The sequence below is a fragment of the Misgurnus anguillicaudatus genome, chromosome 21 (genome assembly GCF_027580225.2).
Source record: "Misgurnus anguillicaudatus chromosome 21, ASM2758022v2, whole genome shotgun sequence".
Classification (NCBI taxonomy): domain Eukaryota; kingdom Metazoa; phylum Chordata; class Actinopteri; order Cypriniformes; family Cobitidae; genus Misgurnus; species Misgurnus anguillicaudatus.
Window position 1 is genome coordinate 5,127,419 of NC_073357.2, and position 24,574 is coordinate 5,151,992.

Genomic DNA, 24,574 nt, shown 5'->3' on the forward strand with positions numbered 1-24,574 from the left:
TTATCTGTTAAAACTTTTAAAGCTCAAACTGCAGTTTATATCAACAGTTAATATCAGACGGGCTTTTCAACATCTGAAAGGATTAACTCTTTTCCCAAGAGATGAGAGAATATGAATGACAATATAAAGATGTTGCGTATGTAAAGTATTATTGTTATTGAATGTGAGAGAAGAGTGTAGATCACATATTGTACCTGCATACTGCTGCATCTTCATCAACACTGTCAACACAAATCACAATAAAACATCAGCAAGAGTTTACAGAAGAAACTTAAAAACACTGACAGATAACAAGAATGATTACACTTTTTGTCTCATTTGTTTAAAATAAAACATCTACATCAGACAATGACTAAATGCAAAAGATTTTATTACAGTTTGACTGAAAAACATTCGTATCAATGACTTGGCAGCAATACATTTAAAATCATCAAACATAAGAATTATATGATATTTTTGTAGATTGTAGCAACACTTTCTGTAAATGTTATGGGATTGTTACTAGAACATTTACGGGATGTGTTTGTGTTTACACAGAAGGCTCTCTGCCAATTTTACAAAAAATTTCTGGGATCAAAGTGCTGTGCGAATGGCGTTTAAGAGGAAGAGGAGGATAGGGAGTGAATGGAGGTGGAGAAACAATGGCGAAGGTGTGTATTTGCAATTAGTTGCTCTGCAGGAATATGTTGTTTTCTAGGAAGTGGCGTTCCTAGGGTTCAGACATCTTGGCACCAGCTACAGACTCAAGTTTACAGAGTTAGGCAGATACAGAAAACATGGTTGTGTAACATCATCAAACCCCAGGCTCTCTCTATTTCTTTCTCGTCTCAGTTTACAAGGGCAAAAGTTCTTTGCAAATTTTCAAATTTAAATCTACAATCTCTAAAGTTTCGCTTCTGATTTACCTTCATAAAAGAGCATCAGCTGATTCAAACAACAAACATGGACATAAAATACAAGTCAACAATAGAGGCAAACTATAGTAAAACACAAATATAACATGATTTATACAAGTTCATCTATTGGTACATTTTCCTCAAATCTTTGTGTGGGTGGAGCTTTAAGTGATTGACAGGAGTGTAGACCTGACAAAGCTTTCATTGTCTGCCCAATGTTTTGGTGTGTTTCTTTGACCTCTCTTTAGCATCTTTTTAGTTTGATGTTTATGGATGAGAAAATATATATTTTTAAATACTTACCCTTACATTCTCAAACAGGTAATCAAGGATCAAAAAGAATAAAAAAATTACATGACTATATAACGAAATTTTGTGAGACTGGGCTGGATTTTTCATAGGGGTGGCCAGGCAGGGATGGCACATAAAATGTCATTATACATACAAACATGTCAGTCATCCAACCTCAAAATACTTTTAAGGATTATAGGTGTGAAATCACAATGATGTATAACATGCAATTGCAACAATACTTTTTAATTTAAATTAAAATGAATTGAAATTCACATAAAATCCACCCTCATGTTTTTCAAATCTTTTTGATCAAATAAAACTTTTGAAATTTACTTTGAAACCAGAATTTATATCTCCCATTGCTAAACTATAAAAAAATATACTAAAAGATGCTATATCTGCTGCCGTTCTCTTAATTTATCCCACATTTCAATGATTGTCTGACATTAAAACACTTAATCAAAACATTTAAACATTAGCCTATCATGTTTTTAAAAAAGTATTAGGGTAAATGTATATAGATTTTCTATTGGATATAAAATAAATCTTAATCGTAGCATTTACACTGTAATGTTTGTGTGGGATTCAGTTTCTTTTACCTGCAGAACACAGATGAGAAAACATCACAGCCTTGACTTTGATACGAGGTGGCTACAAGTAATATATCTTCATCAAACCTTATTCAGGTTTTGTTCCTTTAGATGTAATCTGTTAATAAACACACTCATTACTGATAATTTCTTTGAAAACAATTTGATTTTATAATGAGGGCTATAACTTAATTGTAAGTTAATATTAATGTGATTTAAATATTAGGACTAACTTGAATGAACATGAAAACATGAATTCAAGATATATTTAAAAATACAAAATTTAGTAAAATTACTTTTCATGTAATTTAACTCTTATTCGTATGCCATACATTACACAATTTGAAGAATTTAGAATTTAAATTTCTATTATTATTATTATTATTATTATTATTATTACAAATGTGTAAAGATAATGTCTATTTATTATTCATAAAGCTTTAGTTTCATTTAGTATTTTATATTCTGGATGTGAATTCATTTGTTGTAATGAACAGGTGAGATGATCAGAGGAGCTGAATTTTTACCTTCATAATTAAGAGATGGACTGAAGAAAGGAAAAAGTTTCTCAGTGAAAGTTTGAGCAGTATAAGAGTAGATATGAGACCTGGACTCTACATCATAAAAACAAACCAAACCCTCCTCATAATCCACAAACACCCCGACCTTCTGTGGTTTCACTTTCAGACACAGAGAGACAGTAGGACGAGTACAGGCCGAATATTCATTCTCATTCCTCAGCATCACAGTCCAGAATCCATTGCGAGGAGTCAGTGTGATCTCTCCCTTTCTGTTAATAGATTCTCTGGCCACTCCTAAAAACCAATCAGTTTTGTCCTTCACCTGAACCTCAAAATAAAATCTCCCTGAGGTGAATCCCTCTTTTCCCAGGACACAGGGACATCTATCAAATCTCTCTGGATTATCTGGGAGTTTGTGTTTAATGTCTCCAGTTCTCACTTGTTTACCATCTTCAGACAGGATGAGATATGGATGAGCTGTATCAGGATCCAGAGTCACATCCACTGAGAGAGAGATGAGAGAATATGAATGACAATATAAAGATGTTGATGTGTTTATAATAGTAGCGATGAGTTTGTGTATGTAAAGTATTATTGTTAGTGAATGTGAGAGAAGAGTGTAGATCACACATTGTACCTGCATACTGCTGCATCTTCATCAACACTGTCAACACAAATCACAATAAAACATCAGCAAGAGTTTAGAGAAGAAACTTTATAACACTGACAGATAACAAGAATGATTACATTTTTTGTCTCATTTGTTTACTCTGTATATGATTTTTTTAAATACTCAGTATTTTGTAAACATACACTCCTTAAGCTTCACTGTGCCATAGCAGAACCTTTTCTATCTGAATTGTTCTTTAAAGCACCTTTAACATCTCAAGAAACTTTCTGTTTCACAAAAGGTTGTTTAAGGTGAAAAAACTTTCTTCAGTTCATAAAAGTGTATAAAATAAATGGTTCTTGAAAGAACCTCTAAGTAAAAGGTTCTTTGAGGAAGCAATAAAGTCTTCTTCTATGGCATCCCTGTGAAGAACCTTTATTTTAAGAGTGTAATAAAGCAATAAGCCCCGCGAAGCAGTGGGTTACCAGTGCATTTTATAACAGCTAAGCAGCGTTGTTAGACATGGAGTGCCTAAACCCCCTTAGCTGTTATAAAATGCACTGTAACACCACTGCTTCGCGGGGCTTATTGCTTTAAAAAAAATTATACATTAACATTTATATCATGGAAATTAGCATTTATATCGTGCAAATGTTGAAGTGATGATCAAATATGCTTGGAAGCATGCTTAACTCTTTTCATTCTACCTTCATTTGTTCTCTTATCACCTCTCAAATTTGCAGCTAAAAGAGATAATTCTATTTTTGTAAAGAACTTATGTAAAAGATCAGATTCAGAGTCTGATCAAAACACAGTGTTTTAGTGTTGAGTGAATGCGTCAGTGTTTAAGTTGGGTAAGATCGCCATTTAGTGGACAATAGCGAAAATACAGATTAGATGTTAAAGAACAATAAAGAGAGGCGTTTTCTCTTTATTGACTAGATGACTCAACAATATTTATTGACATTTATCTGGATATTGCCATTAATTGTGCAATTGTAGAAACATTTAAAATATGATTAAAGACTGCGGTGTTAATTTTCATAAATCAGTACGTAGCAACAGTGGCGCAGTGATACTTATGTAATGCGGTCTAAACCATGGGGTTACCGGGTATTTTATCTCGACTTAGAATGCGTTTCAACTTTCAACCAATCAGAATGAAGGACGAGAACGGCTGTTTTATAATGAACATTTCTACACAGCATAATGTTGAGAATTACAATGTCCGTTTTTATGAGCTCTGTAAATTTCCCGCTTTACTTTGATAAAATAGACTTAAAATAAGTTAATGTTATTGAAGAAACACCCATTCACTTTCAATTACTTTGTTTGGTGCACACTTAACAATACAAATAATCAATTGTAACTAATATTCACCTACCAGTTTGAGTGAGTTTCTCATTGAGAGTCTCCTGTAGTTGAGTCAGAGCTCTCCTCAGAGTCTCCACACTCACATGAGTCTTCATACTGATCTCAGACCAGTTCTTCATGTCTGGAGCTCTGTACAGTGATGATGAGTCAATCTACAGCAGGAGAGAGAGAAAGAGAGAAAGATTTGATTTTGAATCAATTAACATTCTTAAAAAAAGTGTTAGCATCAGAGTCTAAAAACCCCTCTGTCTTATTTCTTCGGCTAAGGTAAATGGCCGTTTTTGCTTGCCCAAAGACAAAATTCAACAATAGGCATTTCAGTCTTCACTTTTGATTGTACCTAAAGCCAAAGATGTCTTGTTTAGAAAAAACTTCTCCAAACAGTTTAAACATTTGCAGTAACAGCTCAAATAAAAATACTTATCTATCACAATCCCAAAACCAATGAAAGACTGCAGTGTTTCCCATACATTGATTTACTCGTGGCGCACCGCCACGGAATCAACACTGGCCGCCACAAATAGATTTCTCATGATCCCCATTTACATTTATAGTTTACTGTTTAAAAACGTCTTAATCCATTGATGCAAGCACCCAGCGTGCCCCCTCCTTTTCTCTAATGTTGCATGCAGTGCGCGCCTTTCTCTCTCACATAACAATGAAAAGGTGGCAGTGTTTTCAATGTTTGTTCCTCCGTATACTTTCTTTTTCGCGTAAACGTCAACAGTCACAGATTTTACTGACAGGATCAAGTTTATCGTGACTTGACGAAAGGTTAGCATTAGTGTTTCCCACACATACACCCGTTCTCTCCCTCTCTATGATGCAGTATGTCTGCGCACGTGTTTTGTAGTAACTTTGTGTAACAGTTACTGTGTATTCTCTCATATTTTTGAATTTGCACCCAAACGTCTGTGCTATACGCGACAATAAAACTCACATTTAAATAAAAAAAGAGCTCAACACATTGACATTGATGAGAAGAGCAACAGCAGTAAGACTTTAATGTAAATGTATGATGATTTATAGACCAACTGTAAATATACACGTACATTTCGCAATTTCCTGATATTTGGCGAGTTTCTTTCAAATATATAAGCGCTTAAGCATTTACTTGCGTTCTAGGCGAAAAAAGTTGAATACCACGAAACTTTAAAGCGTCAAACTCAGAGGCACGAAACTGTTCCTGAAACTGACGTTCTCCCCAAACTGAAATTAACACAGTGTTTTGAGTTTTTCTTGTCTGTGTCATGTTGATATCAGGAAGCAAGGTAACATGCACATGACGACGAGAGAGGTGACCTGCTGCGAAATCGAGTTACCCCTCCCACTTCTGAATGTTTTACTGAGATTTCTAATCCTGTCCGAATTGACCATCAATATTACAGACGTCCTGTGATAAAATTACATTACGCCATCTACAACCGTAAAACTAATCCCATCCGAATAGGGCTATAGTCTACTCATTTATGTCTGACAACAGAACTGATAATATGTAAAATAGCAATCAGTAGGGATGGGCGATATGGCCTTAAAAATTATCACGGTAATTTCAGTTGTTTGTTGCGGTGACAATAAATATGGCGATAAATTATTCTCTTCTGTAAAATATCAGATTACGTTATGTTTAAGTTGTGTTCCACTGTGACTGTGCTGAAAAACACCACACAACAACAATTACACAATAAGAAATTAAAATCACTTACAAGTTTAAAATGTAAACACAGATTCTGTATTTATTTATACTCTCATGGTGCAAAAATAGTGCAAACAGGAAAAGTAACAATGTCTATAGATGCGTTTCAACATTACAACAGAGTACAACTGCAAATAAACCCTGATAAAGTAACAAACTTGTTAAAGTAACCTGATAAAGTAAAGAAGTTTAGTGTGGAACAGTCAATAGTCCCTTTCACACATACAGTCTTTACTGGTAATTTGCAGTTAACAGGTAATGTGTAAACAGAACCTTTCAGGTAAATCAGTATTCCCAATTTACCAGTAAGACAGGTGGTAAGATTACCAGTAATTTACCAGTAAGTGCTATTTGTGAAAGAAAAATATAGAATTACCCGCATTTAGAACAGAAGACGTCAGACCGTGCTGACAGCTGCGGGCCAATCAGAATTTTTTTTTTATATAGATGACGCGTTTACCCCCACACTTTACATGTGCTGCAATCGAGCACACCTGAAGTCAACAGCCACATTTCTTCAGCAAAGTGGTTTTAAACAGCTTACCATCTATTTGACATATTGCCGACGTCCTTAGCACACCCTCTGTGATTTGCAGACGGCCCCTAAAGCAGCCTAGTGGATATGCAGCGAATATCAAACCTAAAACTAAACTTTACCTCTCTCCTCTGTGAAGCCTAATGTGCAAATGCAGGTTCCATTTGACGCTGCCTTGTCAACGCAATGTTGTTTGGTCACAAGCAACTTCGCAACCGTCAGCGTTTGCCACAGATGTGTAAACAACAAAATACGGACCGTGGATATTAAGTCATAACCCGCCATTGTTTACAAATACGACACTGAGCTCACCGACCGCGCGCCATAGGTAAACTTCCGCTTTCTCTCCGAGTTTACTGGTATTTTGATGTGTGAATGATGTCTTACTGGTAAAAAGACGGAATGTCACTGTGTGAACAGCACGTTTTTGTATTTACTGGTAAATGCATTCTGGTAAATTCATGGTAATATCAACAAGCACCTCCTCAGCCTCACGTCCCCCTTCCGCCATGTTTGTTTTCACTCCGCTCGTGAACAGTGAATTGGGCGCGCACAAACTTCCTCATCAACTAGATTTATCGTTGTTATCGCGAGGTGACAGATTTTCACCGTGGGGAAAATTTTTGGCGGTATATCGCAAACGATAAGTTATCCCCCATCCCTAGCAATCAGTTGTGTTAAAATGCAATATAACGTGACAGATCAAAGAGTAGTCTCTCAAAATCTCTCAAGTCTCTCAAAATCCTGCTGTTCAAGCAAAAAGGCAAATTATCGCTAACATAAGCGTTAATAACAAAAACAGCCACACAACCATGCAAGATTTTCCATTGTAAATCTCCAATCTCCAAGGTTAATTTTGAGATGAGCTCTCCAAGGAGTATCAGTTCGACCATTTAGTTGGTTTTTGTTCAGTTTTAACAAGTATTTTTACATGTTTCTTTCTATAACATCCAACCTAACAGTTGACCAGTACAGTTTATAAAACAGGAGAAAGTGATAAATCAGGAAAAGGGTCTTCAACATTTGATGGACAAAGTTCATTACGGTAATCCTTTAATAAAGAAAGTTCAGTTTGTGTGAGTTCACTTTTTAGAGCCTTAAGCATCTGATTTATAAGCCTGGTGGATCTAAATCTCACACGAGAAGCCAGACCATCAGAATCAGTCAAATTAGGTTCACATATGTTGACCACATTTCCTAGAATCACAACCCCAGCAGAATGAAAAAGCTGTAGCACAAAGTTGTACGCTCTACATTGAAATGGGATCCATATATGGGTGATTCTCACGAAACCATTGAAACACCACGGCACTAATGATTTTAGCTTTAAAATGTGTAATATAGTAACATTAAAAAGCATCAGAATTAACACAATACTGTGTTCTACCTTGCACAATGTGTGATTTCAACATAAGAATTTATAATTGTAAATTTTATCTCATTTTCTGCTGAAATTCTCATTACCGCAATGTGTCCAGCTGTGTTTGAACATGCGTTATGTTGTAATTAAATCAAATTAACACAAAAATATTAAGAAAAAAAAAACAAATGGATGTTTTGCTAGACTACTTTAGATGACAGAAAAAATATTTACTGAATATTCATGTATAATAATAATGAAGAAAAATTAGGAAAATGATGTGTCCATGCCTGATCTTCTCATCCTCCGCAACACTTTTTGAGAACAGTTTAAGCACACATACAGAATTTTAATAAAGTTTGATTTTGAGTGACCAAGCACATGGACCAGTTACTTCAAGATGGCTCCCAGGTAAGATCATTTTTTTACAGTTAATTTGAAATATTGTCTTGTCAGAATGCTTACACGACATTTTGATTATCATTACCGTAACAGATGCTTATTAAATGTTAATTTAATTAATAGAAGCATAATACTTTGATTTTAAATGCATGTGCAGAATCTCCAAATTATGTTCTTTCAGGTTTGTCATGTCATTTTGAAAATATGTCAGTGTTGATGTTTTCTGACTGTTGCGGTAATGAGATTTTTTAGGACTAATTTTTTAAATTATGTTACAAAAAGTGTTAAATGATGAGTAAAAGTTTTTAAATTAATGTTCCCATTTACTCCAGACTTTGTTTTTCAATGTCTGGTGGGAAAAAAAGTAAATTTAAGCAATTTTTACATTTTCATGCTTGACATTTTTAAAACCAAGTTTTCATGAGAATCACCCATATAACTGGCTCTTATATACCGTATAACTAGCTCTTTCAGTAGCCACGACAGGGAAGTGCAGTCTTCTTTTTTTTTTTTTTATATTTTTGGGCCATTTTGCCTTTTTATTGACAGACAGTATTGAAAGGCGACAGGAAAGTACAGGGTGAAGAGAGGGGTATGGACGGCAAAGGACCTCGAGCCGGGATTCGAACTCGGGTCGCCGGAAGCGCGTCTGCACCATATGTCGGAGCACTGTCCCAGTACACCATCGGCTCCGACGGAAGTGCAGTCTTCTGCTCTCTGTTTAAGAAACAACCCCCACACTGTGTATAGTTCAAGGTAGAATTTGGGGAGATTGCTTAATTTAAAGTCAATCAGAACCAAAGACAAATCACATTTAAATTTGTGTTTTCCAACACTTTGTTCTCCTGATCACTGTCTTCACTGCACAATCTTTATATTTCCTTGTGGATCCTTCAGTAAACATCACTGCTGACAGATGCCTGTTCTGCTACATTAGCGGCTAACTGGCTATTGTTTACTTTCTCCGGACACAAACAATTCGGGTGACCTACAGTACTGCACCCAAAACATTTAATTGTTTCTGAAGTTACATGCATCAACTTTAAACTTGAAAATCATTTGAAATTCCTCATTACTTTTTTAGGGATCATAAACACTTGTATCCGAAAAGACATTACATGTTTGAGATGTGGAGATTTGAAACTGATGGAGATTATTTTAATTGGAGACACTAGTTTTCCGTGTCTTCTCAGATCCTTCTCCAACATCTTGTTTTATTAGAAAAGGTAGTACTTTGCCCTGCTGAAAAAACAATAAAACCTTTACAGAAAATACTAATGGTTTCCATTAAAATACCAATAGGAACCATTAGCTTTTACCATTAAACCACTACACTGTAGTGTGTTTTGGGCCATATTCCATTAGAACCAATACATACCAGTAGAGACCAACAAAGACCAATACAATGTAGTGTGTTTTGGGCCATATTTCATTACAACCAATAAAATTCCCCAAAAAATTTCTGTGATGGTGTCTATTGTTTTTTTAGCAGGGTGGAAACATTATCTTTTTCGAGACAGAACAGGTGTAAAAGTACCTTGAATCACTGCCCCACTCTCAATCAGTTGATTAGCTTTGTCCACATTATCCAAGAAAATCTCAACGCCCCATTCATTCTTGCAGCAAATTTAATATTCTCAAACCCAACAATTTCGCCCACTAGTATACTACACTCTTCAACTGAACTCCCACCAGGTGGGGACAATGTAATTGCATGTCTGTGTGTCAGTTTGTGAAAGCTTAACTTCTCGCCCGAAGCAATGTTGGCTAGCAACGCCGGCGGCGTCTTGAGAGAGAGATATTAACCTGTATAAGATGAAGATTATCTTCACTGTGTGTGATCTTCTCCAGCTCACTGTCTCTTATCTTCAGCTCGGTGATCTCCTGCTCCAGATCTTTAATGAGATCTTCATCCTTTTTCTCTTCTGCTTTCTGTTCCTCCTCCATCATCTCCAGCAGCTCAGTCTGACATCTTTGAATGGATCTGATCAGATCACTGAAGAGCTCAACATTTGCTGCTTTCTCCTGCTCTCTGCTTCTCTGAGAAATCAGTTTTTCATTACAATTCATCACCTTTATTTATAAGACAAATCAAAACATTATCATCCATCAAATATTTCACATCTTTAACTCACTTTTCTGAGTTCTGCTGAGTGTTTGATGTCTTGAATCTTCTTGATCATCTTCTGGATCATCTGCTGAATGTCTGTCTGTGTCTTCAACAGTTGAGTCTATAGACAGACAGCAACACACAGACACATTTTATCATCTTCTTACAAAAGATGTGACATGTTGTTTGAATATGTATAACAGATGAATAAAACCTGTATTAATGTTGTTTCCTTTCAGTCGGCCACTACGACGTCAAGTCGCGACCGACGAATTGGGAATTCACTTAGAGAAACCAATCTACTTCAAGAAGCTACTAAAGCGAAAATGAAGTTGGCATGCAGGTATTTGCATCTGCTGGCACCGGCCCGCTGCGTGAGTATTTAACGAGAGGCAGGTGCAATACCAAATCAGCTTTTTACGCTTTGAAAGCCAGCAGTGATCTGCTATTGAAAAGCTCTTTCCTTTCGTGCTCCGGGAGTACACCATTTGCTGACGTTGGTTGGACAGGCAGCACCACAGCGAACGCTCGTGGTTTCCACCTCTTTCTTTTCAGTTTTAAACTTGAGTTTGAGTGTGTGGTTGCCTTCGAAAGGATGACTTCCGCATCATAATTGTGATGGCCATTGATGCAGCCACACATTAGAGCGGTAACTACATAACACTACATTCACATTTCTGTTTACATAATTTGTTTATCTTTAGTATTTAATGCAATATTTGTTAAAGATCACTTCATATTATAGGATCATAAATAAAAATGACAGACACAGTTGTTTTGTTTAAGTTCATTTTTCATTTGCATTCTTTCCTACCACCAACTAGTTTGGGTGCACACTTTCTAGTTAGTGGTTTATTTCTTTTTTGTTAATATTTATTTCTTTGAGTTTAAGTTACCTGTATGAAGAGTGGAGACCGGGCGCTGCTTACTGCTGTGTCGAAGTCTGTGTCTATAGAGGACCGGCTGGCAACAACGACCGTCTTTTAAGTTCCTGGGGTATTCCATGTTGGAAATTAGCTGGGGGGAATGTAGGATGGTTTGTTGATTTTGTCTGATATAATTTGTATATTGGCTAATGGTCTATTTTGATAAGGTACTTTGAATTGTGTTATTTAACATATTTGATTTGGTTTACAATTTTTGTAAAATGGATTTATTTAAATCTATTTAAATTGTGTTTTGTGTTATCCCCTGTGTGTGTGTAATGGACTAGTCCGGTGTGTATATAAGTTCCCTCATGTGTCATTTGAGGGGGTTTTTGTTCAGGTTAGAACTCTTGTGTTAAGTGTGTTTGTCAAATTTGTTTGTTTAGTTTATGTTAGCACAGATTTGGATTTTTTTTATTCAAATTTAATTTGCTATTTTTTACGGGTTTGACCTTGAATAAACCTTCTTGTTTGGAAAACCTGTGTTCTTTTTGCCTCTGGCTGCTTGGTCCCTTACATATGGTGGCAGCGGTGGGATATGCCAGCAGAGGACACAGGTTCCAAAATTTTTTTTCACCCTCACTTGTTGTTGAGTAATGAGGCGGCCTAGAAGGAAAGGGCCTCAGATGACCATATTAGAAGAAACACACGAAGAGATGGCAGAAACTATGGAGAAGGAAGAGACAGGAACAGTAGAGGAGACACAAGGTCAGGAGCCAACGCTGACAGATCTAACAAATTTGTTTTGAGCGCACATGGCACAAACGAATGCTCGTGAAGATATGCGGGCTCAAGGAACAAGAACGACGATTCAAAGCCTTGCAGCATCAGTTTAGCATGCTTCAAATGGAGGTGCAAGCTCGGACTACTCCGCTCACTCCCATAGTGGATTCACTTCCTGGGGACATATGCTCTAATCTCATTAATTAAAGAAGCAAAACTAGAAAGGTTAAGTGACTCTGATGATGTTGAACATTTCTTGATAACATTTGAGAGAATTGCCACTGCTTGTTGTTGGCCTAAAGCTGACTGGGCTTTCCACTTAATCCCATTATTGACTGGTAAAGCTCGAGCTGCATATGTACATATGGACATTGATCACTCCTTAGACTATGATAGTGTTAAAGCAGCTATTCTTAGGAAGTATGATATTAACGAAGAAACATACCGACAAAGGTTTCGGTCTTTGGAAATTCAGCCATCAGAGAGTCCCAAAGAATTGTATGCTAGGTTAAAGGTGACATAGAATGATTGAACAGGATATTTATTCTTGTTCTGTGATGTGACATGTAGAAAAAAATGTTTTTGTTTGGGTCTGTAATGCCTTAGAAGCTTCTTAAAAACCTCTCTCAGATAGCTCTATTAGGGTGGGGGATTTTAAACAAGTGGTTTTGCACCTATTTGGCTCCCCCTACTGGCTTAACTTGCACTCTCATTACTGATTGGCTGACTTTGCTGCCACTCAAAAAATTTAGCCAATTATTTTAAAGTGGAGGGGCAGTTATCAGTTTTTCAGATTGGGCCGTTTTCTGGCTGACAATTCTAAAAGAGGAATTTCTGTGAGACTGTGATGTTTAGCATGTCTAGCACTTTTTGTATGTTCGTGAATGTGGGTAGACTACCATTATTCAACAAATACAAGGTAAAAGTGTTTTTTCATTCTCTGTCCCCTTTAAAGGAACTGTATGGAAAATGGATTCGACTTAAAGGTAAAACGAAAGAGCAAATTGGAGAAATGATTATTCTTGAACAGTATCTCCAAATGTTATCTCCCGAGCTCCAGGTATGGATCCGTGAGCGAGCCCCGGAAACTGCTGGCAAAGCGGACAGACTTATCTCCTAGATGTAGGTGTGGCAGATAATTTGCCATATCCAGTGATTCTGGGAAACGATTTGCCAGTGCTTTTAGATTTATTGCAGCCTGAACAAGTTTGTAATATGGTAGTCACTAGATCAAAAGCAAACCAGGAAGAGGAACCGATGTCGGCACTCAGTGTGTTACCTTTCTTCGATGTGGACACGATGTGTAGAACCTCCCAAGCCCCGGAAGTCACGTAGGCAACGACAGGAGGATAAGTTGGCTCATAACGCTTCTAGAATGTCTGCTAATACAGTATGTGATTTGTTCCAGAGTTTCCAGTTACCCACTAATATTGGTCAGCTCCAGCAGGAGGATAGTGGCCTTGTTACGTATTTGAAGAAAGCCCAGCAGGTGGCAATAAACAAGAGTGATTATCCTGATTCTGCTGAAAGGTATTTACTCCAACAAGGAATTCTTTATCGTCAAGTGGGGTCCACAAACCAGCTTGTATTGCCACAATGTGTCTGGGATGTAATTCCTCGGGTTGAGTCATTCGATTCCCTGGGCTGGCCACCTAGGAAGACATAAGACCCTAGCCTGAATAAAGAAACATTTTTATTGGCCTGGATTAAAGAGGGATGTCACCCAGTATTGTAAGAGTTGCTCTCAGTGTCAGAAAGTTTCAATGAGAGGACCGACCGAGTTCCGCTACAACCTTTTCCTGTCATTAACACACCATTTGAGATTGGGTATGGATATTGTTGGCCCTGTGGAAAGGAGTAAAGCTGGAAATCGATTCATGCTTGTCATAACTGATTATGCAACTAGATATCCCGAAGTGTTCCCGATGAAGTCCATTAAAGCGAAGTATGTAGCAACCTGTCTGATACAACTCTTTTCCAGAGTTGGGTTCCCTTGTCAGATCTTTACAGACCAAGGCACTAACTTTAAACAAATGCTGCGCAAGTTCATTAGTGAGTCAGGTAAAGATTGGGACCAAGGATACGGATGCCGCCATAGCCGCCATGCTTTCTCGGGCGTTGGCGGCGGTAGGGCTGGAGTGGACTCAACTCCCCTACCCAAACTATACCGCCTTGACGATTGGTACTTTGGAGTTTCCTGGGCGTCTCAACCCACACCTCCGGTACCTTTCTTTGTCGAGGTCCATGATGAGCTGACTCGTTCATGGAAACCCACATCAGGATCCCTACAGTGGAGCGGGCGGTCGCGATGCAGCTATGTCTGGCCACCGCTGCTTCCTGGAAGGACCGGCCAACCCTACCCTCACAAGCTTGTAAGCAGTCATCCGGTCTCACGATGGCTGCGTATCAGGCTTGCGGGGAGGCGGCTTCTGCCCTGCATGCCATGGCACTGCTGCAGGTTTATCAGGCTAAGGCTCTGAGGAAACTGCACGAGGGAGGGCAAGACTCGGTTGTCTTTTTAGACCTCTGTGTGACTACTGACCTGGCGCTCCATGCGACCAAGGATACTGCACAGGCCATCGGTAGTGCAATGTCCACCCTGGGGTTGCAAGAACGCCACCTGACATGAAGGACACTAATAAGAACACGTTTCTGAATGCTCCCAGGCCAGCCCCTTCGGCAAGTCGGTAGAGAACTTCGCCAAACAGTTCTTGGTCGCCTAGAAGCAAACTGAAGTGATCGCTCAGATCATGCCGCAATGGAAGAAAGCTGCCCCATGTCCAACTACATCCGCTACTAAGTCTGCTCCTCGCTGAGGGCATCCTGCGCCGACCACCTTCGTTCCCCCACCTCCGACCACATCTGGGCAGCACAAGGGAACTGGTCATCAGCTGCCCACCCTGCCCACTTCCCGTGGAGGAAAACGAAAGTCCAAGCGACCATGAGACAGGCGACCTGGAAATGGAAAGGATCGCTTTGGGAGATGGTGACCACACCATTCCCTCCCCAGAGGAGGACCGGGTGTGGAGAATATTTTGTTTCAGTTTGTTTCTGTTCCGCTTGAATTTCAGCCGGCACCCACAAACACACAAAAAAGAGCGCATTGCTCTTCCTTCTCCACGTCTCCAGAGGAACCCAGAGATTATAAGCGGTCAAATACCTGCCCATCTTCCTCTATCGCCAGTGGGTGCTGCAACACACAATGTCACAATGTCTGTTTGTGTAGTAACACACACCAGCGATCACCTCCGCTCCGCTGCCCCACCATGGGTAAACAGGTAGTGCTTTTAGGGCTGTGCCGGTTTCAGAATTGGTGATGACGGTTATGACGTGAGTCAAATGTGACGGTTCGTCACATAACCGTCTGGGGGGGGGTTGGTTGCTTGTTTAAATGCTTGTGGATTGACTCGAAAGTGTCATTTTACCATAAAATCATGAATGTGATGCCAAATGTGTTTTAAACAGTAATGACTTTGAGAAATTTAACAGAAAGCAATTGAATATTTAAAAAACACACTGTTGCCAGAAGACTGCGCTGTCACTCTCTGCCCAGCATAAATGAATCCTCTATCTATCATTATCTTAATAATCTTCAGAGAAACAGATTTGTGCCATGGGCTTTTAATGTCTATAATTGTGTCTATATCTGTCATCATTACACGGACCAGAACAGCACGAAAACAATGTGGATTAAAAAGCGTCTTGAAGAGGTTTTGCTCATAAATGCATGTAAAAAAAGTAATGTGAACTTGAGATTGTTATACTGTTATTAAACTGCGCCATATGCGCTGCAAACGCAGCCGGTGTAAAAAGCACAATGGCCACGCGCGGCAAACGCTCTCTGCATACGCGCTGCTCAGTGCTCATGCTACATATATGGTCTGAACTGGCAGCTTCTTAAACACGAAGTTGGCAAATGTGGAAGAAATTTTGGTAGTCATTTAGCTTAACTTAAGAAACGGGAAAAGGAGTCTATAGTTTCTATGATAGTGTCCCTTTATAAAGCACAGGATGGTTTGTCAGAAACCCAGCTTTTAGAATTTGCTGATTTGCAAATTAAGTTATGACTCAATATACAAATACAGAGCAGAAGGCTCCTTTATTAGAAGAAGATGTCTTGAGCAGGAAGAGCAAAGTACAGCTTATTTCTTTAGAATGGAAAAGAGTAATTCTAAAAATGTATCGATTAACTGTGAGCTGCTTGTCATAAAGTCCTGATCTGCTTCTTCCCTTTATAACATTCCTTTTAAATCTCAAGTTTGTTACTTGGGTATAACTATCTGCAAAGATGACAAAATTAGAGGTAGATTAAATTTTGATCCAATTGTAGCTAAAACAAACAAAAAAATTTATTCCTGGCTGCAAAGGGACTTATCTTTAAGCGGAAGAGCACTCCTTGCTAAAGCTGAAGGTATTTCAAGAGTAACCTACCCTGCTCTCTCTTTGTATGTGGACAAGTCTATATGTGTCAAGTCACAACTTAAGTCCCCACCGTTATTACATCTGGAAAAACCATAATATCTGTTATAAAAATAAATCTATATTTTTTCCTGATTTAAAAATAATAGTTTTGGTTTCTCAGCTTTCAAATGGTAATGACTATTTATTTTCTTATTCTGAGTTCCTAACAAAATACTGCATTCCTGTCACTCTGTTGATTCTTTAACCTCCCTTATTTCCCTGACTAATCCCTGTGAAAGAGCGATATGGAAATTTTGTTTTGCGCTTAATCCTCCTTTCAAGGAACAGGAAAATGAGTTAAAAATGAGAACTCAGAATGAGTTAACTACTATTCCCTCTGTTGTGTTTCACTGGATTCATTTTTTATGATATTCATTGGAAGAGAGTGTGGTCTTTACCTAATAAATATTTAATCACAAACAAGGTTAAAGAGGTATCCTTTAAATTGCTAAATCAAGTTTACCCTGTGAATATTTATATTAAAAAGAAATGTTTCCGAAGAAAGATCCTCTTTGTTTCTTTCTGTGGAATGGTATTTGGGAAAGTCCTAATGTAGCTACTTTTTGAGAAAATTTCTGTTTATTTATATGTGCTTCTGGATACGTGCTGTTGGATAATTTTTCTTTGTTATTAAAGGATGTTTTGTTTGGGTTTTATCAGGTTGAAAAGAACTTAAAGGACAAATTTTTCTTAACAAATCTATTTATTTTACTAGCTAGTGTAAATTTTTGTCTGTAAAGCCCCTATTTCCTATATTTTGTAAAGATTTGAAGTGTTATTTGGATACAATATCTTCCTCCAGCAATGTTAAAGCCTCGTCAACACTGTGTCACGAATTCGGTTTGGTCGATTGCTTTGCTTTGGGTTTTTGTGTTGTGTCTGTGTGTGTTCTTATTTTGACAGCTTTCATGTGCGCGCCGTTTCACTCGGGTGCTCCTCCCTTCACTCATCATTCTCACCTGCGCCCGCACCTGATGGTAATTATTTCTCCCTCTCGGTTTGGTATTTAATTCCCCTCTTCCTGCAGTTCTCTGCGAGTCCGTTGTCATTTGTTTATCGCCATTCTAGTCTTGCCCTGTTTATTTGTTTTCTAGTCTAGTTTTTTGCTTGTGCATTCTGTCGTGTTTTTGCCCGTGCTGCCTGGTGTGCTTTTGTATCTTTCTCTGCTTCAGGATTACGCTCTGTGTTCCTCTGCTGTGTTGGACTGTGATTGACAGATCTTCAGGACTGGCGCTGTCCAGTGGTGCTTGCTGACCATACTCGCTGCTTGTTCAGAGACACTATTGACTGTTTGCTACTATCTGCTCTCCCTGCGGTTTACAGCGAGTTTTTCTCGTAGTGTTGGTATTGTGGATTATCTTACCATTGTATCTACCACTACTTCTCCCTGTTTTAATACAGAGTTGTCTTCACGTTGGTTACGATCAGCGATCTCATCACCCTGTCTACGCGCAGCGGAGCTCGTCACAGTTGGAAGCTAGCGAGTGTCAGAAATCAAGCATCACCGCGCTGTCCATTCGCCTGTCAGCTACAGCAGAGATTTTTTCACCCTGTCACCAAGCAGTGGATACGTACATGATTTTTGCAGAGATATTTTTCACCCTGTCATCAAGCAGCGGATACGTTCCTGATTCAGCAGAGATTTTTTCACCCTGTCACCTAGCAGTGGATACGTACATGATTTTGCAGAGATATTTTTCACCCTGTCTTCAAGCAGCGGATACATTCACATCTGAGCTCTCCAGCTAGACTCTTTACATATTTTTCACCCTGCTCTTCCAGCAGCGGATCTCCTCTCTCTCTCTCTCTCTCTATTTTGGTGACTTATTAAACACATTGCAATTGGATCCTTGTCTGTTGTTATTTCCTGACAGACGGACTCGCCAAACATGGATCCAGCAGATGTGGATACGGTACGGAATGCACTCGCACAACAAGGAGCTTGGCTGGGACAGCAGGATTCCCAGCTTTCTGCCACCACTCGAGAGGTTGAGGGTCTCACTGCCAGGCTTACAGAATTAACCACCCAGATGGATCGACTGCGGCTGGAGTCTCGCCGTTCTAATGAATCAGAACCTCACATCACTAATCCTCCCACTTACGATGGTGACCCAGGTTCGTGTCGTTCCTTCCTCTCTCAATGCTCTCTTGTGTTTTCTCTGCAGCCACGAAGATTCACTGCCGAAAATACTCGTGTGGCTTTTGTCATCACTCTTCTTACCGGAAGAGCTAGAGAATGGGCAACGGCAGTATGGGACACTCAGTCTCCGTGCTGTCACTCATTCGAGGACTTTAAGACGGAGATGATGAGACTTTTCGATCGGTCAGCACAGGGGGAGGCGGCTGCAGCCCGGTTGATTCGGTTGAAGCAAGGTGACCGAACAGTCACGGATTTCTCTGTGGAGTTTCAGACATTATCTACTGCGTGTGGTTGGAACGATGCGGCTCTACGGGCACAATTTTTGGAAGGATTACGAGACGATATCCAGGATGAGATTACCGTTCACGAGATTCCTCGCACCTTGGATTCACTGGTTGAGCTGGCTCTTCGCATTGAGAGTCGTATGTTGTATCGCAGCCAGCGCCAGTCACTTCGTCACCGGGTTTTTTCTGATGAGACCGTTACTTCTGTTTCTCATTCTAACCCTGTTAATCCTGCTGTCCCCAGCGAACCCATGCAACTTGGCAGAATGCGGCTCACACCTAAAGAGAGAGAGAGGAGACTCAGCAATGGACTGTGTCTGTATTGCGGGAGGTCTGGACATCTGGCGAGGAGCTGTCCGTTAAAAGCCAACGCCCACCGGTAGTTCCGGGAGTTCTGGTGGGCACTGCTGTGAACGAAATCTCCTCTTCTTCCTCCACGCATCTACCTGTCACAGTTTCTTTTGAGGGTACGGATTTTTTGTCGAGGGCTCTTGTGGATTCGGGAGCTGAAGGTAACTTTCTGGATGAGAGAACGGCTCGAGAGTGGGGACTTCCGTTTTGTGAACTCAGGGTACCTCTGGCAGTATGGACACTTAAAGGACAACAGACTGCACAGGTCACTCATTGCACTCCACCCGTAAGTCTTTTTGTTTCTGGTAATCACCGTGAAGAGATTGTGCTTTACCTTCTGCATGATTCATTATCTCCCATTATTTTGGGTCATGCATGGTTGGCACAGCACAATCCTCACATTGATTGGCAGCGTAATGTTATTTTGAGTTGGTCCTCTTCATGTCACGTGTCCTGTCTTGGTGCAGCTGTTTCGGGCTCTTCTTCTGTTTTTCAGGTTCCAGCGGTCGATCTTACTGGAGTCCCGGCGGAGTACGCTGATCTCTCTCAGGTGTTCAGTAAAGCCCGGGCCACTTCTCTGCCTCCTCACCGGTCATACGATTGTGCTATCGATCTCCTCCCAGGCACTTTTCCGCCTAAAGGTAGACTTTATTCTCTGTCTGCTCCTGAGAGAGAGGCTATGGATAGTTACATTAATGATGCTCTTCGCGCCGGTCTCATTCGTCCCTCTACCTCTCCAGCTGGAGCAGGGTTCTTTTTTGTTAAAAAGAAAGACGGCTCTCTGCGTCCGTGCATAGATTACAGAGGGTTAAATGACATTACTGTTAAGAATAGGTATCCCCTACCTTTAATGTCTACAGCCTTTGAATTGCTGCAGGGAGCTCGTGTTTTCACCAAATTGGATCTACGCAACGCTTACCATCTTGTGCGTATTAGAGAGGGAGATGAGTGGAAGACAGCATTTAATACCCCGTCCGGACATTTTGAATATTCCGTTCTGCCGTTCGGGCTTTGTAACGCCCCTTCTGTCTTCCAGGCTCTGGTCAACGACGTATTGAGAGACATGATTAATAAATTTGTCTTTGTGTATCTCGATGATATTCTCATCTTTTCTCCCTCTTTACAGATACACACTCAACACGTTCGCAGAGTTTTACGGCGTCTGCTTGAGAATCAGTTATTTGTTAAGGCGGAGAAGTGCGATTTTCATAAGGAGTCAGTTTCGTTTTTGGGTTTTGTTATCGCCGCCGGAGAGATACGTCCGGACCCAGTTAAGATTAAGGCGGTAGCCGAGTGGCCGATTCCCGACTCACGTAAAGCGTTGCAACGTTTTCTGGGTTTCGCCAATTTTTATCGGCGGTTCATCAGAAATTTCGGTCAGATTGCTAAACCGCTTACTGCCCTCACCTCCACTAAGGAGAGTTTTTTCTGGAATCACGATGCTCAGGAGGCCTTTGATAAGTTAAAGGTCCGGTTTATCTCTGCTCCTGTGCTTTCTTTTCCAGATCCTAAGGCTCAGTTTATTGTTGAGGTGGATGCATCTGATGTCGGGGTAGGCGCCGTCCTTTCTCAGCGGTCCTCTAAGGACGGGAAGGTGCACCCTTGCGCCTTTTTCTCCCATAGGTTAAATCCCACTGAACGAAACTATGACATAGGTAATCGGGAGTTGTTAGCGGTCAGACTGGCTTTGGGTGAGTGGCGTCATTGGTTGGAAGGTACCTCGGAACCCTTCCTGGTCTGGACGGATCATAAGAATCTGGAATACATCCGTTCAGCCAGGAGGTTGAACTCGCGACAGGCTCGTTGGGCTCTCTTCTTTGACCGGTTTAACTTTACCCTCTCGTACCGGCCCGGTAGTAAGAACGTTAAGCCCGATGCTCTCTCTCGTTTGTTCGAGGGTCCCGATGCTGTGAGAGCCGAAACCATCCTTCCTGAAGGAAGGGTGGTTGGAGCTCTCCGCTGGGGAGTCGAACAGCGGGTGAGGGAGGCCGGACGAGGGGTAGAAGTGCCAGAAGGGTGCCCGGCGGGTCTGTTGTGGGTTCCGGCTGCACTCCGTTCCGAGGTCATCCGGTGGTGTCATGAGTCCAAGTTTGTCTGCCATCCAGGAATTCGGAGAACGTTGCTTACCGTCCGTCAACGTTTTTGGTGGCCCTCTATGAGTCAGGATGTCAGACAGTTTGTATTGGCCTGTCAGGTTTGCGCACGCTGTAAAACCTCTCATCAGTCACCTGTTGGTCTGCTTAATCCCCTTTCTGTTCCCTCCCGCCCTTGGTCACACATAGCCGTAGATTTTGTTACCGGCTTACCTTTATCTAAAGGCAACACCGTGGTTCTTACGGTGGTGGATCGCTTCTCCAAAGCGGTTCATTTCATTCCCCTGCCCAAGCTTCCCTCTGCCAAAGAGACGGCCCAGGTATTAATTGAACACGTTTTTCGGTTACACGGTTTGCCTACTGACGTGGTATCTGATAGGGGTCCTCAATTTGTTTCCCGTTTTTGGCAAGAGTTCTGTAGACAGATCGGTGCCACTGCCAGCTTGTCTTCAGGTTATCATCCGCAGACCAACGGCCAATGTGAACGTGCTAATCAGGATCTCGGTCGAGCCCTCCGCTGTCTGACATCGCGATATCCGAATTCTTGGTGCCAACAACTTCCCTGGGTAGAATACGCTCATAATTCCCTGCCTGTTTCATCTTCCAATATGTCCCCGTTTAAAGCCTCGATTGGTTATCAGCCCCCTCTTTTTCCCTCTCAGGAACCCGATGCGGTGGTTCCGTCTGCTCTAGCTTTTGTTCGACGTTGCAAGCGCACTTGGAACATAGCTAGGTCAGCCTTGTTATTGGCAGCGAGACGAACCAAGGCCGCGGCCGATCGTCACCGGCGACCTGCCCCTCGTTATATTTGCGGGCAGAAAGTATGGCTTTCTTCCAAGGATCTGCCTCTCCGGGAGCCTTCTCGCAAACTTGCTTCTCGGTTCCTTGGGCCATACACTATCACTAAGGTCGTTAGTCCGGTGGCGGTTAGGCTCAGATTGCCTCCTGCTCTCGGTCGGGTTCACCCGGTTTTTCATGTGTCTAAGATTAAACCTGTGATTTTTTCCCACATTAACCCTGTTCCCTCTGCCCCCGCTCCTCCTGCACCCCGACTAGTGGACGGGTCTCCTGCTTACACTGTCAGGAGATTACTAGATATGCGTCGTCGGGGCAGAGGTTTTCAATATTTAGTTGACTGGGAGGGGTATGGTCCGGACGAGAGGTGTTGGGTACCGGCCCGGGATATTCTGGACCCTGGCCTGATCGAAGACCTCCGTCGGCGACAAGGTAGGCCCCTTCCTGGACCGCCTTGAGGCGGTCGTTGGGAGGGGGGTACTGTCACGAATTCGGTTTGGTCGATTGCTTTGCTTTGGGTTTTTGTGTTGTGTCTGTGTGTGTTCTTATTTTGACAGCTTTCATGTGCGCGCCGTTTCACTCGGGTGCTCCTCCCTTCACTCATCATTCTCACCTGCGCCCGCACCTGATGGTAATTATTTCTCCCTCTCGGTTTGGTATTTAATTCCCCTCTTCCTGCAGTTCTCTGCGAGTCCGTTGTCATTTGTTTATCGCCATTCTAGTCTTGCCCTGTTTATTTGTTTTCTAGTCTAGTTTTTTGCTTGTGCATTCTGTCGTGTTTTTGCCCGTGCTGCCTGGTGTGCTTTTGTATCTTTCTCTGCTTCAGGATTACGCTCTGTGTTCCTCTGCTGTGTTGGACTGTGATTGACAGATCTTCAGGACTGGCGCTGTCCAGTGGTGCTTGCTGACCATACTCGCTGCTTGTTCAGAGACACTATTGACTGTTTGCTACTATCTGCTCTCCCTGCGGTTTACAGCGAGTTTTTCTCGTAGTGTTGGTATTGTGGATTATCTTACCATTGTATCTACCACTACTTCTCCCTGTTTTAATACAGAGTTGTCTTCACGTTGGTTACGATCAGCGATCTCATCACCCTGTCTACGCGCAGCGGAGCTCGTCACAGTTGGAAGCTAGCGAGTGTCAGAAATCAAGCATCACCGCGCTGTCCATTCGCCTGTCAGCTACAGCAGAGATTTTTTCACCCTGTCACCAAGCAGTGGATACGTACATGATTTTTGCAGAGATATTTTTCACCCTGTCATCAAGCAGCGGATACGTTCCTGATTCAGCAGAGATTTTTTCACCCTGTCACCAAGCAGTGGATACGTACATGATTTTGCAGAGATATTTTTCACCCTGTCTTCAAGCAGCGGATACATTCACATCTGAGCTCTCCAGCTAGACTCTTTACATATTTTTCACCCTGCTCTTCCAGCAGCGGATCTCCTCTCTCTCTCTCTCTCTCTATTTTGGTGACTTATTAAACACAGTGCAATTGGATCCTTGTCTGTTGTTATTTCCTGACACACTGTGTGCATCTTATAATATTTGTTCCTTCCTATAGTGTACAGATAACGGTGTACTCTGTGACCTTATGCCTGGTTGTTTTATGATGTAATTTTTATAAACCCTGGCCCTGTATTTTATTTTTGTTGTTAATATGATTGTATACTTTTGTATACCTGTTAAGATTCCCAATAATAATAAAAAAAAACTCATACCTTTTTCTCTTCACTCTCCTCCTCTAGAGGAACAGTGTTGTGATTCTTGTGATCTCCAAAAGCACAAAACAGACAAACACATGTCTGATCATCTCTACAGAAGATCTCCAGAGGTCTCTCATGTTTCTCACATATATAGTCCTTTATATTCTCCACAGGATCCAGCAGTTTGTGTTTCTTTAAACTCATTTTCTCATGAAGGTCCAGATGAGTTTGACAGTAAGATGTCTGACATGTTAAGCAGGACTTCAGGGCTTTCAGTTTTCTTTCATCACAGATGTCACAGAGGACTTCAGATCTTCTCAGACTGAACTTTTCTTTAAAGATCAGTGTGATATCTCTAAGTGTTGTGTTGATGTTGAGTTCTGGTCTTTTACTGAATGTTTCTTTACAGTATGGACAGCTGTAGATCTGACTGTTGTCCCAGCACTGTTTCAGACAGATCCTGCAGAAGTTGTGTCCACATGGAGTGCTGACTGGATCACTGAACACATCCAGACACACACAACACTGAAGCTCTTCAGACAGAGAAACACTGGAGGATGACAGAGATGAAAAACACAGAGAGAAATTATCAACATTTATCACTGACATAATCATTTCATTTATTTTGAGTTGTTGACTTACATGAAACACTCTCAATACTCTTTCTCCTGGTCTGTCTTGGTGATGTTGGTGAAGATTCGGCCAT

General features: G+C 40.9%; 1 protein-coding gene across 2 annotated transcripts; it reads right to left on the bottom strand.

Moving 5' to 3' along the window:
* Window positions 1-377: 377 nt before the first annotated feature.
* On the bottom strand, window positions 378-24,574 carry LOC129421844 (E3 ubiquitin-protein ligase TRIM39). Of its 2 annotated transcripts, XM_073859109.1 has the most exons (7): window positions 24,520-24,574; window positions 23,884-24,470; window positions 10,414-10,509; window positions 10,085-10,318; window positions 4,296-4,437; window positions 2,939-2,965; window positions 378-2,805 (listed from the first exon to the last, which is right to left on the bottom strand). In XM_073859109.1, exons 1-7 carry the CDS (start codon window positions 24,572-24,574, stop codon window positions 2,258-2,260), a joined length of 1,689 nt encoding a protein of 562 aa, XP_073715210.1. In that variant the 3' UTR covers window positions 378-2,257. The 2 variants fall into 2 exon arrangements, with proteins under 2 accessions (XP_073715210.1, XP_073715209.1); XM_073859108.1 differs by lacking the exon at window positions 24,520-24,574 and having other exon boundaries at window positions 23,884-24,477.

Bases quoted from the DNA above. Each gene is read 5' to 3' on its own strand.
- LOC129421844 (XM_073859109.1), bottom strand. From the start codon at position 24,574: ATGGCCGAATCTTCACCAACATCACCAAGACAGACCAGGAGAAAGAGT. The intron at 10,510-23,883 runs GTATGAGTTTTT...GTCTGTCTATAG, and splicing joins AGGAGAGTGAAGAGAAAAAG to ACTCAACTGTTGAAGACACA. The intron at 2,806-2,938 runs GTACAATGTGTG...TCTCTCTCTCAG, and splicing joins GAAGATGCAGCAGTATGCAG to TGGATGTGACTCTGGATCCT.